The sequence below is a fragment of the Carica papaya genome, chromosome 4 (assembly GCF_054855325.1).
Source record: "Carica papaya isolate Zhongbai chromosome 4, ASM5485532v1, whole genome shotgun sequence".
In the NCBI taxonomy this organism is placed as follows: Eukaryota; Viridiplantae; Streptophyta; class Magnoliopsida; order Brassicales; family Caricaceae; genus Carica; species Carica papaya.
In genome coordinates, this window is record NC_142312.1 from 9,911,925 (window position 1) to 9,931,113 (window position 19,189).

The window sequence follows — 19,189 nt, forward strand, 5'->3', positions numbered from 1 at the left end:
CATATTTTATTTTTCAGTATTCAATAATTAGATTTAATTGTACAGAACTTTAATCCCATGTAACATTGAGTCACCAACCCACCATTAACAGTCAAAAAGTCGTCAGCTTCCCGAATTGGGCTGGGCTTTGGGCAGAAGCAGTCCGTTTCACATTGAGCCAGCGAACATACTCGTAACCGGTCCGACGGTTTCGGATCGTCGCCACTGCGAAAGGCCAAAAAATTCATGGGCTCCTTCTTATTGACAAACAACCCGGTCTTCAGTCTTCCTGCATTTCCTTTCATTGCTATTCTTCATCTATTCAAAGAAGAAGAAGAAGACATACTGGAATCGTAGTGGCAGAGAAGGAGGTAGAGAGATATGAGCGGTCACGATTCAAAGTACTTCTCTACCACCAAGAAGGGAGAAATCCCGGAGCTCAAAGAAGAGCTCAATTCTCAGTACAAGGTCACTTTTTCGCTTTCGTTTTCTCTCTCTGCGCACCCATACACGTATATGATTGTGTACGTCTTGATCTATGATTCGTGTCGATTAGGTTTGAAGTTTTTGTTTCATGTTTGCTTCTTCACTGCTATCTAATTGTCGTTTCTGGTAGATCTGTAGGTTCTTCTTCCTTAGATTAGTTCTTGATGATTTTGATATGCTACTAAACGGATCAATTCAAAATGCCATGTTTACTATCGCAAACTTCATTTTCTGCATTATTACTGAGGAAATGCTGGAACTAGGAAGACAAATTTACGGTTTCACGGTGGTATGCGAATACGAGCAAAAACAAATATGGGATTTGGAGATTAGTTAGTTCTTAGATTGGAGCTTTGTGCATGGATTGCTTTGTTCATTGGGTGATTTCTTTTATGGGTCGGAGTTATGATAATTAAACTTGCCCTAAGTTGGTTTTTAGGTTTTGTATATTTGAAAGAAGATTCTAATCCGGGTTTATTTACTTCATATGAAACCTTTATTTCTGTACTTGCATTCGTGCGCCTGTGCACCATTTCGTGGGTATCTGTGTATGTGGTATCAGCCCACTGATTGGCTCGGGGACAAGATTGTGAAATGAAACACTTGTAAAGGTGTTTTTCTTTTGGGGTTTGGAGAAATTAGAGGGTTGGGCATTGAATCTAGAGAAGAGCTATCCGAAGAAAAAGGAAAACTTTTTAAATATCAAAAGGATAGAGACCAGACTAAGATCAAAAGAGATATTCATCAACTTGTTTACAAACCAGTTTAACTAAGATTGCTGCCAAGTGCAAAATTTGTTCTATATCTGGAGTCCATTCTGGCTTTTGTAGTCAATACTTGGCTTAATATGTTTCATCAACATGTTTAACAAACTTGGTTATGTTTCAATTGGCAATTTTTCATCATAACAAGTGCTTCAAATAGAGTTGTTTCTGGTACTGATTAATTTTGCATTGTGAAGTGTTTTAATGATCTTTTTTGGGATGCTTATGTGACAATTTCATGTGGGAACTATGTCTATTTTACATTCCATCAGAATTCAGAATCAGAAACATTCTCTTCTTTTCCATGATATAGGATAAGAGAAAAGATGCTGTTAAAAAGGTGATTGCAGCAATGACTGTTGGGAAGGATGTCTCATCACTTTTCACAGATGTGGTGAACTGCATGCAGACAGAAAATTTGGAGCTGAAAAAGCTGGTTTATTTGTATCTTATAAATTATGCCAAAAGCCAGCCTGATCTTGCAATTCTTGCTGTCAATACTTTTGTGAAGGTTAAAATAACTATCAATGATCTTCCTCTTATAGATTAAGCTGGGCATTTCTCTTAGTACAGTTTTTGACATCTCCACTAAAAAAGTTAAATGTGTTTATATCAGAACTTTGGTTATTTACTTAAATTTTAGGAACTTGCTTCCAAACTATAGATCTGTGTTTTCAATATTAAATTTCTCATGAATTCCTCAAAATTTAATGTTTTCTCAAAGTCTAGATGTTTTAATTTCTGTTTGATCTGTTCTTCCTTCACTTGGAAATGTCCCCTTCACTGCATAGAAGTGTGGATTTGTCTTCTATATATTTTAGCACTGGAATGGACAGTTTGTGCGTAGAGTTAATTCTTATCACATTTTTTATTTATTTTTCACTCTGTCAGAAAAAAAGAAAGAAAAGTATGGTTTATGAATGAAGGAGCTCTGCAATTTGGGTTGCTGGCCTCTTAAAATTAGAATGTGCAAGATCCTTTCCCAAAGGGAAAAAGGTTAATTATATTTTTTAATGTTATTGCAATTCTTTTAACATGCAGGATTCACAAGATCCAAATCCTCTCATTCGTGCTTTGGCTGTACGTACAATGGGATGCATTCGTGTTGACAAAATTACGGAGTACCTATGTGATCCCCTTCAGAGGTGTCTTAAGGTTAACATTTTTTATTTATGCCTTTGCCATTTACCATAATGCTTTGCTCTTCTACTTCAACAGTGTTAGAAATCTAGTTTACTTCAGTTGCATCTTGTCATTGATTTCTTTATCTGACTATTGGATAATATTCTGTCAAGGATGATGATCCATATGTTCGCAAAACAGCAGCTATATGTGTTGCGAAGCTCTATGATATAAATGCTGAGTTAGTCGAGGATAGAGGTTTTCTGGAATCTCTGAAGGATTTGATATCTGACAATAATCCAATGGTTGTAGCAAATGCTGTAGCTGCTCTTGCTGAGATTCAAGAAAACACTAGTAGGCCTATCTTTGAGATCACTAGTCATACGCTCTCAAAACTCCTCACTGCTCTAAATGAATGCACAGAGTAAGTTCAGCTTCATACACTCTCATCCTCCTTATTGTTTTAATGTGAATGCATAGTAAGTTTGGCTTTGAAATCCCCAGTTCCCTTTCTTTAGACTAAGAAATTGAAAAACAAGTGTTAGGTCTCTAGATTGGGATCTAAGAACCTATGGGTTTGTTCTGGATAAGGGAAGGGCTTGTTAAGAGAGAACCTCTTGATCTTTGAGTTTCTGCTTAGTCTTTATTCAATCCAACATCTAAATTTATTCAAGAAGAAAATTAGCTGCTTCTAAGGAATTGGTAACCTCCTTTGCTGGAAGAGACCAATTCCCATTTTTTTGGGAAAACAGGAAACTATTACACAAAGAACTAATTCCATCTGTTGGGGAAAAAAAGAAAAATATTACTTGAAAAATTTCTATAAAGAAAAAAAAAACCTAGAATACTAACACTAATATCTTCAGGAAAAGAAAAAAAAAATAGTAAATAGAAAATTAACTTGTGGATATGTAATAAAAACATGTTATGTTGGGAACCTTTGTTATTATAGGTTTCCTATGGAAGAGGGTGAGGGATCATTAAGATCTCTTAACATAAGGGCTTGGTAGGAGAGAACTGTTTGACCTCGTTGCTAGGGTCCCAATAAGAGACAACCCTTGGGTCTTTTCGAACAAACAAAAAAAAAAATGGAAAAGGAGATAACCCTTGGGTCTTTTCGAACAAACAAAAAAAAAAGGAAAAGGAGATAACCCTTGGGTCTTTTTTTTCTTGAAAAAAAAAAAGAGAAGAGAGAGGCAACGCTTGGGTCTTTGAGTTTGGGAAAGAAACTCATGCTCTTTTTTTTTGATTAATTTTGCTTAGTCTTTATTCAGTTCAACATCTAAATTTAAGAACTTGGCTACTCTTGAGGAATAGGTAACCTCCCAGTGCTCACTTTTGTAGATTGTAGGAAAATAGAAACTATTACGTCAAAAACTAGCATCCGTAGGAAAGAAAACATAAATTATTATGTTCGCAAGTGGGTGAGGAATCCTGCATTGAAAGACCTTTGTACTGGTGATCTACCCTTCTATATTATTTTCCCTTTGTCTTTACATTCTCTTTTGTCATCATAAAACTCCCATTGGTCACTTTTTTTTTTTTGAAAATAAAAGTAAGAGTAGTATTAATATCAAAAGGTGCTGAGGGAGTACCCCCATGTACAGAATTTACATCTTGATTAGCATATCTACAATATTATCTAAATCGTCAAAACGATCAAGATTATGTCCTAAAATATAAGAGCCAAAATAGTTAAACAAGTTATCCTTGATGATGTTAAAATCAGATTCGACTCCTTCAAAAGCCCATTTGTTTCTTTCCTTCTAGATGACCCAAAATTTAGTACGAGGAATGAGTCTGGTGAATTTATTGCTGCTGCCAAGGTCCTCCCAAGCCATCAATTCCGAGTTGACATTTTCAGAGATTACCCAAGAGACCCCCAGCAGCCCTAGGATCATGTTCTGGAGATCCCGAGTGGTGAGGCATTTCAAAAGAATGTGATTACAAGTTTCGAAGTCTTCCTTACAAAGAAAACATCTATTAACAATTGTGTGACCTCTTTTCATCAAATTATCAAGTGTAAGTATCTTCTCCTTAGCAGCCTCCCAAGCAAAGAATGATATACTTGGAGGAGCACCAGATTTCCATATTATCTTAGATGGAAAAGTTCTTTGAATATTCTGTTTTTTACCATCCAGGAAGCAATACAGGGAATTGACATAAAATAATCCATTCTTTTTGAGGTTCCAAATTAATTTGTCCTCCCTATTAATTAGAGTAATACTGGCCAATGTAAGAAGCAGAGATTCATAATCTTCCAGCTCCCAATCATTAAGATTTCTCGCGACTGGGACATTCCAAGAAGCTTGGCAGGCCGAACCAGCAACTTCCCAAACAGATGCATGCTTGTTCTTAGTGATAGTGTAGGTATGAGGAAATTTATCTTTGAAATTTTCAGTTCCGCACCATATATGCTCCCAAAAACGGATTTTTTGACCATTCCCAATAGACCACTTAGAACAATGAAAAACAACATCATTCAAATTAATTATGTTCTTCCACATACTAATACCATAGTTGCTGTTCTGAATGTGTGAAAGATCATAAGGATTGACTTCAATATGGAGGATTAGGGATTCGGTCCTTGGTTAAATTGAATGAAGCTCTTCAAGGTAAATGGCTTTGGAGGTATTGGAGGGAAGATAATAGAATGTGGAGAAGGATTGTTGAAGCTAGATGGGGTATGCATATGACCTTTAGAAGCGGTGGCAGTCCTTCTCTCCCTCATGGGTGGGGTTTGTGGAGGAAAATTCTGATGCAGTGGAATTTGTTTAATCAGTGCTTAAAGTGGAAACTTGACAGAGGTAACAAGACAAAGTTTTGGGAAAAAGATTGGGTTGGGGAAGGTAGACTACTGAGGAGGTTTCCCAGAATTTATAATATCGCTCAATCCAAAGATATGACATTTGTGGAGGCTTACAAGGTTGTTAATGGGAACACGGTTTGGTTAATTAATACTAAGAGGAACTTGAATGATTGAGAGGTTGAAGAGTTTGAAGACTTGATGGCTACTCTTGAATATGCACATGTGTCAGATAGTGATGATTAGGTGGTGTGGAATTTGGAAAAAAATGGAATATTTTTGGTCACTTCATACAATAAGTTCTTACACAAGATGGGTACTGAAAACAGAAGACTGTTTCCTGCTAAGCTGATTTGGAAGACTAAAATTCCTCCACGTATTGCTTTTTTTGCTTGGGAGGTTTGCTGGGAAAAAATCCTTACTTTGGACAGGTTGAAAAGTAAAGGCGGGATTATTGCAAATGGTTGCTATTGCTGTTTAAAGGCTGAGGAAACTTGCAATCCTACTGTTTCTAAAGTATGGCGCGAGATTTATGGGTGGTTAGGTATCAATTGGATTATTTCGGGTTCGGTTAGGGGGGGAGATTTGGGCTTGGGATGGTTTATATGTAAAAAGAAACATTGGTAATTTTATCCCTTTGACCGTTTTTTGGGTTATTTGAAAAGAGGGAAATAGAAAGGCTTTTGATAGCATAGAGAGTAGTTTTAATAGATTAATAGATAGATGGATACACTTGTTTGGGACAATTGTGCTTGGTCATGACATCGTTAATGATGATGATTTTGGGGAAATCATTGATATTCTAACTTTTTTGTAGAGATTTTGTACATGGGTGGTATTCCCGTTTTTTGTACCTTGTGAATAATATACACTTTTTATTTCAAAAATATAAAGATTGCCTTAAAACCATTTGCAGTTGATAACCAATTTCCATAAACTGATGTTGTCATTCCAAAATCTCCAAATCCATTTCCCAAGCAAGGCCTTGTTTAATTAGTCAAGGATCTCAGCCCCAATCCACCTTCCCTCAAGAGTTTTTTAACATCCGACCACTTAATCAAATGATATTTCTTCTTGTTTTGACTGTCACCCCATAGAACATTGCATTGGATGACTTCCAATTTTTTGGCAACATTTATGGGAATATTAATAACAAATAGATAATAGATTGGCAGATTAGAGAGAGTGCTCTTTATGAGTGTTAATCTACCTCTTTTAGACAGAAATTTCTTCTTCCAAGTGGGTAATCTGTTGTTGAACGTTTCAATCACTGGTTCCCAGCATCTTTTGTCATTTTTCTTGTTTCCCAAAGGTACACCCAGGTAGGTAATGGAAGGGTCGACTTTTTACAGTCAAGAATATCATAGAATGTATTTCCAGTATTGCAGCAGCCCAGGTCAACTAATTCTTATTTGTGAAGATTAATTTTTGATCCTGACACAGCGTGGAAGCGAATCATAATACATTTGAGAATATTAAATGACTTGTGTTAGGTTGACAGAATATGAGTGTGTCTTCTGCGAATAAGAGTGGGAAAATTCAATGTGTCTTGTGTTGTTTCCCATAGATACCCCCTTAATTAATTGAATAGCTTTAGCTCTCTCTAGTAATTGATGCAAAGCCTCCATTACAATAATAAATAAAAAGGAGGAGAGCGGATCCCCTCGTCTCAACCCTCTAGTAGCAGTGAAAAAAGAGAAAGACCCACTATTCACTATAACGGCAAGGATGGTTATAGTGAGACAAGATTTGATCCAGTTTCTCCATTTATCACCAAAACCCATTCTTTGCAACATATAATCTAGGATATTCCAATTAACATGATCGAAAGCCTTTTTCCATGTCAAGTTTGCATAGAATACCTTTCTTGTTGTGCCGAATGGTTTCATTCACAAATTCGTTAGCAATAAGGATGACATCAGTAATCTATCTCCCGTTAACAAACGTGTGTTAACAATTACTGATGATATATTTCAGCACACTTGTTAATCTATTAGCTAAAACGTTCGATAACAGTTTGTAAATGAAACAATGAGGCTAATAAGTCAATATTCATTGATATTCTTGGGCTGAGCTTTTTTTGGGATCATAACAAGAAATGTTGAATTGAGAGAGCGAACAAATTTTCCATGAGCATGAAAATCCTTGAAAAAATCAAGTATATCTTGTTTAATGACCTCCCAAAAGGTTTGTAAAAATTTGATGTTGAATCCATTTGAGCCCCAGGCTTTATCCCCATCACAATTTTTCAAACAGGACTAGATCTCTTTCTTGGAGAATTCCTCCTCCAATAGATTTTTCTAAACCTCATCAAGACTGTTGAAGAAAAGATTGTCAAGTTTGGGCCTATAATTGGTACTCTCCTTATACAGTTTTTGAAAATGCACTTTTGCCCCCTCTCTAAGAGCCTCATTACCCTTGATGCACTTGCCATCCATGTTGAGTTGTTCAACATAATTCACTCTTCTTCTATGATTAACTAACATATGAAAGTATTTGGAGTTTTTATCTCCATATTTGAGCCACTTTTTTCTTGATTTTTGTTTTCAGGAGGTAGCTTCTATTTGTAATTTTTTGTCTAAATTAGCTTTCAAGTGACATTTCCTCTCCCTTTCCAGAATAATCAGATTACCATTTTCTTCTTCCTTGTCCAGGACTTCAATTTCAGAAATAAGATCTGTTATGCACTCTTCTTCTTTCTGCGCGTGTCTTTGGCCTAGTTTTTAATTTCCTGTTTTAGGGTTTTTAGTTTGACAGCAATTCTGTAGCTGATGGAACCCTGAACATGAGTGTTGTTTCATGTGTTAGTGACTAAATCTTTAAAGCTTTCTAGACCTAGCCATTTGTTGTCAAGTCTAAATGGTACAAGGCTCTATTTGATAACATCCATGGTCAGAGATCGGGAAATGATCTGAAATAGGTCTTGAGAGTATATTTTGATTGACACCTGATAATTCCAGAAGCAGCTCGGATGATATAAGGAATTTATCGATTTTAGAGAAAGATGGTTGGCTTCTTTGATTACTCCAAGTCCATCTTCCACCCTTAAAAGGCAAATCATTTAAATCAAGTTTGTCAAGTAAGGCCATGAAATCATCAATATCATTATTGGAGTAGTTGCTGCCAGATCTTTCAGAGCTCCTCAAAACCATGTTGAAATTCCCGTCAACAATACCATTGACCCCCAATTATTTTGATATTAATTAATTCCTCTCCAAGTAGAAGATGTTCTGAAGAGTTGCTTCTCAATACACCCCTAGAGAAATACCAAGAATTGCTATTGTTAGAAAATAGACATGAAAGAGTTACTTCACCTGTAAAGACATTATGATATTGAACTTTGTTTGTTCTCCACATAATTAAATACCTCCAGCAGAGCCTTCAGGAGGGAGAAAATTTCAGCCGATGTCGGTTATTTTTCACAAGTTGTGAATAGTTTTTTCAGAGATTACCTCCATTTTTGTTTCCTCAAAGCATATGATGTTAGGCTTCCATCTATTTAGGCACCCTTTGATTATAACCTTTTTTTTATGGTCGTTAAGACCTCTAACGTTTCAAGAAATAATTTTGTTAGTCATTTGGGTTGAATGAAAACGACCTCTGATTCCTTGGACTTTTTGCTGCGACTCTCATAATTGATTAATATTTGTAAATGTTTTAATTATCTGGATTCACTTTCTGTCTGTTTTTTTTTCTTGGAATGTAGGAGTATAGGCTTGCTTTTGTAGATTTCTAGCTTATTCTTCAACTCAATAAATAAGTTTTTAGCTTCCATTTCATAACTAAAAAAAGAAGTCGCGAGATGTTTACTAATACAAAAAATATTATGTGTAATTCAATCAGAGAATAGCTGAGGGTCATACCTATGCTTGTCTTTCAGAAGAGCATCGATATATTCAATAACATTGAACAGAACTCTGTCATTACCTAAATCTTCGAACCCGCCTGTTAGGCATTCATTTTCGGAATGATGCACCACCAATTCGTAGCCCGTACCAGAAAGTAGTTCTTCTTCGAGACTCATAACGGGGTTGCATGAAATTTGTTGAGCACCAGACCAGGACTTTGAGCAAAAGACATTAGCTGCCATGTCTCGATAGGGGATTCTAGGGCTTAGATTTTGCAAGACCGAATTCCCATATTTCGTTTGAGGCTCTAATATAATAATCAAAATTGGATTCGGGTTCGGGTGTGGATCATTTTTCTTTTCTCTCCAAGCCCACTTAACTTTTTGGTGCATTCTAGTCGAGTTAGCCTTCGATTTGTTCATTTTGCTTGGGCCCACCTCATTTGTCCATTTCCCCTTTTCGGCACAAGGTAATCTAGGCTCTTTAGGATGGTGAGTCTTTTTATAAGTTGAAATGACCTTTTGTGTCTTTTTTCCGCCTTTGCTTTTTGGTTTTTGAACTTCAAAAACCGTATTTTTGGAATTCCGAGTCTATAGTCGTCATCACCTGGTTAGGGTTAGCGTTGTGAGATTTCAGAGCTTTTGCATATGATTTCTTCTCTTCCAGTGGAATGATGAAGCGTTGGGTGTGCTTGCAGTTCGGACAACTTAAAGATATGTCAGAGGATTCAGATTGTATCTGATGAGAGTAGAAAACAGGAGAGATATGATCTGAATGTTTTAAAATTTTCTTTATAATCAATCAGGCTGGAAGCTGTGATGTTTGCAAAATCCTCTCTACTCTCTAAAAATTTCTCTCTCTAAAATCCTCTCTACTTTCTCAATCTTTCTCAACCTTCCACTCTCATCTATATCCTCTCTTGCTAGCTTACAAACCCATATTAACACATTGTTGGCCTCCAACCGAGTGGGTCAGCCTCCCCATTTTCCCTCAATGCTTCCTGAAAATAGCAAGCGCTTCGTCCTTATCGGGAGAAAATCTTTTGACATCGTTTGCGATGGAAAGAAGCTTGATGGTTTGAGAATCTACGTAAACGGAAGAGGAAACAAAATTTCTATCACTTTCAACAAAAAAAAAGTTGAAAGGATGATTGAAAACCTAAGTGACTTCTATTGGAACAGAGGCAAAGATTCATGGGGCAGAAATATTAAAGGACAACATCGTCATCTCTTCGTAGCTTTGATCTAGAACAGATGGGGCATAAATCTTGTATTATAGGAAGAAAGAGATGGTTCTGTCAAAAGAATTTTTATTCCTGATGGTTTTGAGGCCGGGGGATGGTTTTTTTTAAATAAAGGTGAGAAATGTTATTCACAAAGATATCAAGGAGGTGTCACCTGTATAACTAATCCTATGTCTTCCCAATCATATACATCGTGACCTAATAAGAAACAAGTTTTTGGCATGATGAGTTGGCGGGTGATTTCAAAGTAAAAGATCGGTTTCGTAGAATTTATGCTATTGCTAGCGATAAGGAGGCTAAGGTGGAGAAGATTTTCGGATCCGTGGGTGGTGATAGAACCTAGAGTGTTAAGGTTAAGAGGAATCTGCAAGATTGGGAGATTGATGAGTACAACAACTTTATGCTTTGTTTAGACAACATTAAGCTGACTGAAAAACTTGATGAGAGACTTTGGAAACTGGATATTAACAAGGGGGGATGGTGGCGCACTATGAAAGCCATTTTTGAACTCCAATTGGTCACTTTATCAATTAGTTAGATGGTCAAATCTCTTGGAACTCCTTTTTCTTATGGAATGTTGATGATCGAGGATCTGTTGATATTATCTCTTTGTTGAACATCCTTGCCCTTTTTTAGCATCTCTTTACATTTCGATATCAGATTTGGACACATGGAATCCTTTATGGTAAATTCTCCTTTTCTCACATTATAAATAATTCTAATTGCCATTACAAGACTTTCACCAGCACTCTTGGAAACACAAGTTACCTCTTAGGAAGGTTTTTGTTTGGACGACTATTATGAACAGGCTCAACACCAATGGTTTTGTTGTAACTGTGCCCTTCTTCTGGGTGTGTGTTATATATTTCAAGGCAGGTGAATCCCATAGCCATCTTTTTTGCACTATGAGGTGGCCTGGAGGCTATGCCCAGGTGTTAAGACCCTAAAAGACTCAGGTCAAAATGTTAAAAAAGACTGCTGAGGAAGGTGGCAAGGCACTCCAGGTTTATTATTGAGAAAAGAAGAAAAATGTCTGCTAAGCTGAGTTGGTGTACCAGATTTGGGTATTTAGAAATGGAATAATCTCTGTTATTGCAGCTAGCATTTTCTCTGCTGCTGCTGGTACTATTAGGAGTTCCTTTCTGTTATGGTTTGTTGGATTTTTCCGTATTTCTGTACTAAGGTAGAATTTAAGAGAATGCAGCCATGTAATGGACATACTAGAAATTTGCATACAACTTTTATGTATTAACGGACAGTGCTAGAGTCATTTCCGAATCCTCTCCTCTCATCTTCGTCTCTTCCTTCTCTCACCTAACCCTACAACCTTTCTTTCTCTCTTCTTCCTATTCACTTCTAAAATTCCTCATTTCTCTCTCTCTCACTACCTCACACAAGTTCTCAGCGGGGTTCATATCTGAACCTCCTAACAGGCTGATTGATACTTTTGTTAGCATGTAGGTCCTTCTCCCTTCCCTTAGGAAGTTAGCATGCTTGGACAGGATTTATATTTGCTGGTTTATGGGTATTATGATGGTGTAATTCTAGACTCTTTAAGTGGTTATTTTTTCCAGCCTAAAAAATGGTCTTCTTTGCTGTATTGTGGACCAAGGCATATGGTGTCTTTGGAGATGTCTCTAGGGCTATCTTGCAAAGGGACTAGGAGGTGTTGTTTTGATGGTTTTTTCCCCTTTCTTTACCTAGGAGCTCCGTCTTCCGGTATTGTACTTTTTTTCTCCTCTTTCCAATAATTTTTTATTTTTCATAATATGTATTTAAATGTTGTTTATGGGTTTGTGGCTGCTGTGACTGGAATGGAACAATGAGGTTCTTGAAGATCTTACCTTCCTGATACAAATTCTGTGAGAGCACATTACATTTCTTGCTCCCTTATGGGCTAAAGCCCACTAGAAATTTACAGATATATCTAGTTCTGTGTTACATTGAAACAGGGGTGTGATGATACACTTATTTTTGTTGTATTCACTTGTAACTATGCCTTGGAGGTCTTCTCCTAGAGAGCTCTCTTATCCTCCAACGTTGTAATTTATTCCTTGTTGCCCTTAATAATATACTTTTTTGCATTAGAAAAGGATTTGTGTATTATATGTGTGTGCGTGCATGTATATATACGTGTATGTACATATATAGAACTCTCTTACATATGTTGAAAAAAAAACTGATTAAGAACTCACCAGAAACTTTCTAGCTTAAACCTTCAGTCCTTTTTCCTCTCTTGATCATTTGTGAAGTTTTTATGCACTAGTTCAATGTGAAGGGGGATCATTCTGTTTTTGCAATAAACTGCCCATACCAACAATCCATTCTGTGAAAAGGAACACAGCTGTTCTTTTTTTTAAAAAAATAAAAGTATAATATATAGTATCAATGCACCGTATCAAGGGGGTGCCAACCCATATACAAAATTATTTACAATTCAATCAGGATAATAAAAATTCCCGAAGTCTTATATAGATTGCAAAGAATGTCCCATTAATAATAAACCCACTCTCTGAAACCAACTATCTCTAACTCTATCGAAGCCTGTTTCCACCCCCTTTAAAGCTCGCCTAATTTTTGCTTTCAATACAACCCAAAAAATAGCAAGGGGATGAGACCCACTGGCTTTTTTCCACCACTAATACCTTTCCATGCCCTAATCTCCTCCCTTACATTACCTAACATACTCCAACTGATCCCCATAACCTGTATATCATGATCCATAACTTATTTGCCAATAGACACCACAATAAGATATGATTGCAAGTCCCTTCCGCACCCTTAAATAGGAAGCATCTATTCCCCAAAATCTTTCCACTCTTCATTAGCTTGTTAATAGTAATTAGAGATTTCCTTCCTAAATTGTCAATAGTCTAAAAACATTTCCTGCTAGTAATTATACATCCTCTCCCTACCTCTCAAGCGGAAAAAACAATTCTGGGGGTAACATTCATCTTTCCAGATTTGCTTGTAAGTAAATCTAATCTCAGTGAAATCATTTTTAGCCAAGTAGTTGTAGAAAAATTTTACCGTATAAGTAATCTCAGCACTTAGGCTCCAAACTGGTTGATCATTGCTCTCATTCATATAAACTGTGGATATAGAACTGAGTAGGGATTCATACTCAATGATCTCCCGGTCATTGAGATTTCTAATCAACTCCACTTTCCATTCAAGAGCCCCCCGATGGATCTAAAAGACTCACAAATGGTGATCTCTTTGTTTCATATAATATAAAAAATCTAAGGAAATTGCTCTTAAAGTGCTCTGTCCCTAAACCAAGGATCTGTCCAAAGCCTAATTCTTCTCCCATTGCTTAACCCTCCGCTTGATACATCCCTGAAATTTATCCTTCCTACAAATTTTCTTCCACAACCCTTTTTCATGCGGTCTTGATGAAGTTTTGGTATGCCGTTCTCTATCCACTGTACCAAACTTCACCTTGATTACTCTCCTCTAAAGAACACCATTTTCTTTCATGAACTGCCGAAGCCATTTTCCTTGAAGCGCTTTGTTCATATCCACGGGCTTTTTCAACCGTAAACCGCCCTGATGCAACAATTTTTTAATCTTATCTCATGCCACTAGACGATATCACATTCTATTTTTTGAGTCACCCCACAATAATCTACATTGAATGAACTCCAATCTCTTCACTATACTTATTGGGATTGTCAAGAGAGTCATATAGTAAATGGGAAGATTAGCTAACGTACTTTTGATTAAAATAAGCATTCATCCCTTAGATGGAAGGTTTCTCTTACAACTCGCTAATATCTAGTCGAACCTTGCTTTGACCAGGTCCCACATTCTCACATCTTTATAACTAACCCATAAGAGCAACGCCAAATCCTTGATCGGTAACTCCACCTGTTTGCATCCCAGGACATTTGTTAGTCTGGTATCATCATTCCCACCACCCAATGTTACTAATTCAAACTTAATCAAATTAATGTTAAATTCAGACACTGCTTGAAAGCTCAATAGGACGCATCTAAAATTGAAAAGCTCCCCTTCATCCAGTTCACAGAAAACTAAGGCATCATTCACAGAAAAATAAGTGAATAATTTATTCCACTTGTTCGCACACTCCAGCTGTCAATCCACTAAACAAATTCAACTCTCTAGCTCTTACCAACAGTTTGTTCAACCTTCCATGGCTATGATAACCACTAATAGAAATAGTGGGCCCCTTGTCTAAGCCTTCTGGAGCTTTGGAAAACGAAGATGGGTCCTCATTCACCATTATTGCCATAGAAGTTGTAGTGATGCGGGAGTTAATCCACTTACACCATCTTTCGTCGGAGTTCGTTCTCTTTAGCATATATTCAATAAACCTGCAGTTGACGTGATCATAGGCATGGGGACACAGCTGTTCTTTTCCTATTGACTTGAGTGACAACAAATGTTTATATTGATATCAGTGTTTTATGGAGCTGTTTTCTTCTTTCCCTTGTCTAATTAAGAGTACTGGAATACAGAAATTGAGTTGTTTGTTGCATGTAGCCTAAAAGAATTATCTTAATCTCCAACTAGATCTGGCTTTGGATGTTCCACTGGAATAACATGTGCACACTGCAAGCAGAGCAGCTTAAACAATTGGCCATAACTTATTTTAATATGAAACATCTGTGCGTTCCTTTGTTAGTTTATAGCTAGAATGAGCCTTAACTTTGCTTCTCTAACGTCGATAATGCTACTGTTATACAGGTGGGGTCAAGTTTTTATTCTTGATGCTCTGTCTAGATATAAGGCAGCTGATGCTCGTGAAGCTGAAAATATTGTCGAGAGAGTTACTCCACGACTACAACATGCCAATTGTGCTGTTGTACTTTCAGCTGTTAAGGTAAAATTTTCGTTCTGTGTCCTTATCGTTGTAGTTCATCAATTAGTTGCAGTTGCATCCTTTTAGACCTCATTGTTTGTGTTCTTCAATTTTAGATGATCCTTCAACAAATGGAACTTATCACCAGCACTGATGTGGTACGAAATCTTTGCAAGAAGATGGCTCCTCCTCTTGTAACTTTACTTTCAGCAGAACCAGAGATTCAATATGTTGCCTTACGTAATATTAACCTAATAGTACAAAGACGGCCAACAATCCTTGCCCATGAAATTAAGGTGAATTCATATGAAGTTAGTTCCTTCTTTTGTAATTGTACCCAAGATAACTGCAATTTGTCTTTTACTTTGTGGTAATGTTTTGAGTAAGGTGGCATTTACATCAACATTTACATTTTGCTAGGTGTTCTTTTGCAAGTACAATGATCCGATTTATGTGAAGATGGAAAAGTTGGAAATCATGATTAAGCTTGCTTCTGATCGGAATATCGACCAGGTACCTCTTCTTCATATGGAACTTATGCATTTCCTTTTTCTTCTACTTTTACCTTTTCAATAAATAGATACTTATATCGAACATGATTTTAGGTTTTACTGGAGTTCAAAGAATATGCGACGGAAGTTGATGTTGATTTTGTTAGAAAGGCTGTTCGTGCCATAGGGCGTTGTGCCATCAAATTAGAGAGAGCTGCTGAACGGTGCATTAGCGTTCTCCTGGAACTGATAAAGATCAAAGTAAACTACGTGGTTCAAGAGGCTATCATAGTTATCAAAGACATCTTTAGAAGATACCCTAACACGTAAGTTATGTTCCTTTTTGTACACTTATTACATTAATAGCTATAACTTGCTTTTTATTCTTAAAAAAAAATAGCTAAAACTTGCTTTTGGTTTATTAACCTTTGCAGCTATGAATCCATCATTGCAACACTTTGTGAGAGTTTGGACACTTTAGATGAGCCAGAAGCTAAGGTATTGGGGTTCTTCTCTAGTTTTATCACATCATGAGGATTGCAATTACACTTTGGAATTTGTTTTTGACTGAACCCATTTTTCGCATAACCATTGCTTCTTTTCTGCTGCAAGGCATCAATGATATGGATAATTGGTGAATATGCGGAAAGAATCGACAATGCTGATGAGCTTCTTGAAAGCTTCTTGGAGAGTTTCCCAGAAGAGCCTGCACAAGTCCAGTTGCAACTGCTGACAGCAACTGTTAAACTATTTCTAAAGAAGCCGACAGAAGGTCCACAGCAAATGATTCAGGCATGGCCTTTTCAATCCTGAGGCACATATTTTGATAATTATGTAGTCAGGCTTTTGCTCCGCCCAAGAACTGTGTTCTCGCTTTTGGAGGAATTCTTATGTTCAGAAATTTTGATTAATTCTCACTACATGGATTCATGTTTACAGGTTGTCTTGAATAATGCTACTGTGGAGACAGACAATCCTGATCTACGGGATCGTGCATACATATATTGGCGTCTCCTCTCTACTGATCCCGAGGTGCGATTGTTTCCATTTTTGTCCCTTTATTCCAATCAGTAGGCCTCCTTTCTATTTTGGGATACAAATTAATTCTTATTTTCTTAAAGGACATTATAGACCGATGCTTCCAAAGTCCTGTTTGTTCCATATTGGAGATACCTTTCCATGTAAACTACTATAAGAAGACCACATTGTCATAAATTCCATTTAGCAATACCTACGCAAATCCTAGTTAAGCCTTTTGTTTGCGTTAGAGTCTTTTCCGTGGTCTTGGGCAGTACAGATCCATGAAAGGAAGGGGTTTAAAATAGATAAAAGTTGATCTTGAACTTTTGGTATTTTTGTGCATATATGCATGACCTCTGTATTTAGAAACAGATGCTTTAGGAAATAGAAAGGCTAGCTTTACATGTAATATGTGCCTACCTTTCTATTTCAGGCAGCAAAAGATGTCGTGTTAGCTGAGAAACCTGTGATTAGTGATGATTCAAACCAGCTTGATCCATCTCTGCTTGATGAACTACTTGCTAATGTTGCTACATTGTCCTCCGTATATCACAAACCACCAGATGCTTTTGTAACTCGCGTGAAGACTGCTACTCAGAAAACTGAAGACGAAGACTATGCTGAGGGGAGTGAACAAGGATATTCTGATGCTCAAGCTGCCGATGGAGGTGTCTCACCTCCAACGAGTTCTAATAATGTTCCATATGCTGGAGCACGACAGCCAGCGCCTGCTCCTGCTCCTGTCCCTGTGCCTGATTTATTAGGTGATCTAATGGGTTTAGACAATAGTGCTATTGTCCCTCTTGATCAGCCTGCCCCACCTTCTGTGTGAGTATGATAGAATGTGAAAAGATGTTGTCTGTCTAATTGATATTTCTTTTATGGAGCAATTTGGCTACAAGAATAATTGATTGTCTATAATAAATTTATTATGAAGTCATTTCAGTGGTAATCTGATCTAAAATTATCAAGAGGTTCTTATAATATGTAAATGTCCAGTAGATAGATGTAGCAAGACATGCATGGCTTACTGGATTTGTTGACCTTGATTGCAGCCGTCCTTTGCCTATTCTACTACCAGCATCAACTGGTCAGGGTCTGCAAATTAGTGCTCAGTTGATGAAACAGGATGGTCAAATATTTTACAGCTTACTTTTCGAGAACAACTCACAGATTTTGCTTGATGGCTTCATGATTCAGTTCAACAAGAATTCATTTGGTCTTGCAGCTTCTGCACCTCTGCAGGTAGTTACTATTGCATGGTTGTTGAATTAGATCTATTTTAATGGTATTGGGTTGTAACTAAATCTTCTGTTCTGCATTAGGTCCCACCATTGCAACCCGGAACATCCGCAAGGACAATGCTGCCTATGGTATTGTTGCAGAATATGTCTGCTGGTCCTCCCAGCTCGCTTTTGCAAGTTGCTGTTAAAAACAATCAGCAGCCAGTCTGGTACTTCAATGATAAGATCTTGTTGAACGTATTTTTCACTGAAGATGGTAGAATGGAGCGTGGAAGCTTTCTTGAGGTAAGAATTTTCTGGAGTTCCATGTTGATAGAAAGTTTCATAATTTCTTATAGCTATGATGATAATTGTCTAATAATATTCTTAATGTGCTCCTCGGTAGTGGTATGGATGATGAGGTTTCACAAACCTATTGCCTCTTGCTACTGATATACTTCTGTCATTTTAGTGGTTTAAGAGAAAGGATGCAACTCTATTTATAATTGGTATCCTATACGACCTGATCATAAGCTCTGAACCGAAAAAGCTTAATTGTCAATATTTTACTGTTTGTTTGGATGTTTTTTTTTTTTTCTTTGCATCATTTCTAGATGTTGGAACTTTATCTGCACGTGTCATCTTCATTATACAGACATGGAGATCCCTTCCGGATTCAAACGAGGTCCAAAAGGACTTTCCAGGGCTTGCGATAAGCAGCGCAGAAGCAACACTGGATCGGCTGGCTGCATCAAACATGTTTTTCATAGCAAAGCGCAAGCACGCGAATCAGGACGTGTTCTATTTCTCTGCAAAGATCCCACGAGGTGTACCCTTTTTGATTGAACTCACAACAGTTATTGGAAATCCTGGCCTCAAATGCGCAATTAAGACTCCGAGCCCTGAGATGGCACCCTTGTTCTTTGAAGCGGTTGAGAATCTCCTGAAGCCTTGATTTTCTTGTCTTTATTACTTCTCCAAAGAAATATTTTTGTTAGTGTTGTAAAAATCTGTTTTTGGAGGTCTCTTTGTATTGGCTTAATGTTAGTTTTTTGTTTTATTTTTTTAAAAAAAAATTTGTAAGTGTTTCCTTTTTTTAACATGTATTTTATTAGTCAAAACCATTTATGCAGTAGTGATTTATAAGACAAGATTATTCTTTTGCTGTTATCCAGGATTCTTCCTTTAAAAAGGACATTATATTCGATTGGCATTCCTTTTTTTTTTTCCTTTTTTCTTCAGCCTGACTCCATTACACAAAAATTTTAGTTAGAATGTTTATTTCGCTAAACAGTGATCTATTATGTTTTATGCAAAGCTCATCCATGAAAATTAGAAATTAAATATTATTGGGTGCATTCCAAGTATGAAAATGTTAAAAA

General features: G+C 36.9%; 1 protein-coding gene across 1 annotated transcript; it reads left to right on the forward strand.

Annotated features, from left to right (window-relative positions):
• Positions 1–251: 251 nt before the first annotated feature.
• Positions 252–19,020, forward strand: LOC110807202 (beta-adaptin-like protein C). Its single transcript, XM_088217803.1, has 15 exons — positions 252–447; positions 1,543–1,740; positions 2,271–2,384; positions 2,525–2,775; positions 14,959–15,094; positions 15,190–15,369; positions 15,494–15,586; positions 15,679–15,890; positions 15,999–16,062; positions 16,177–16,356; positions 16,504–16,596; positions 17,018–17,412; positions 17,640–17,829; positions 17,910–18,113; positions 18,463–19,020. Exons 1-15 carry the CDS (start codon positions 361–363, stop codon positions 18,760–18,762), a joined length of 2,697 nt encoding a protein of 898 aa, XP_088073929.1. The 5' UTR covers positions 252–360; the 3' UTR covers positions 18,763–19,020.
• Positions 19,021–19,189: the final 169 nt, after the last annotated feature.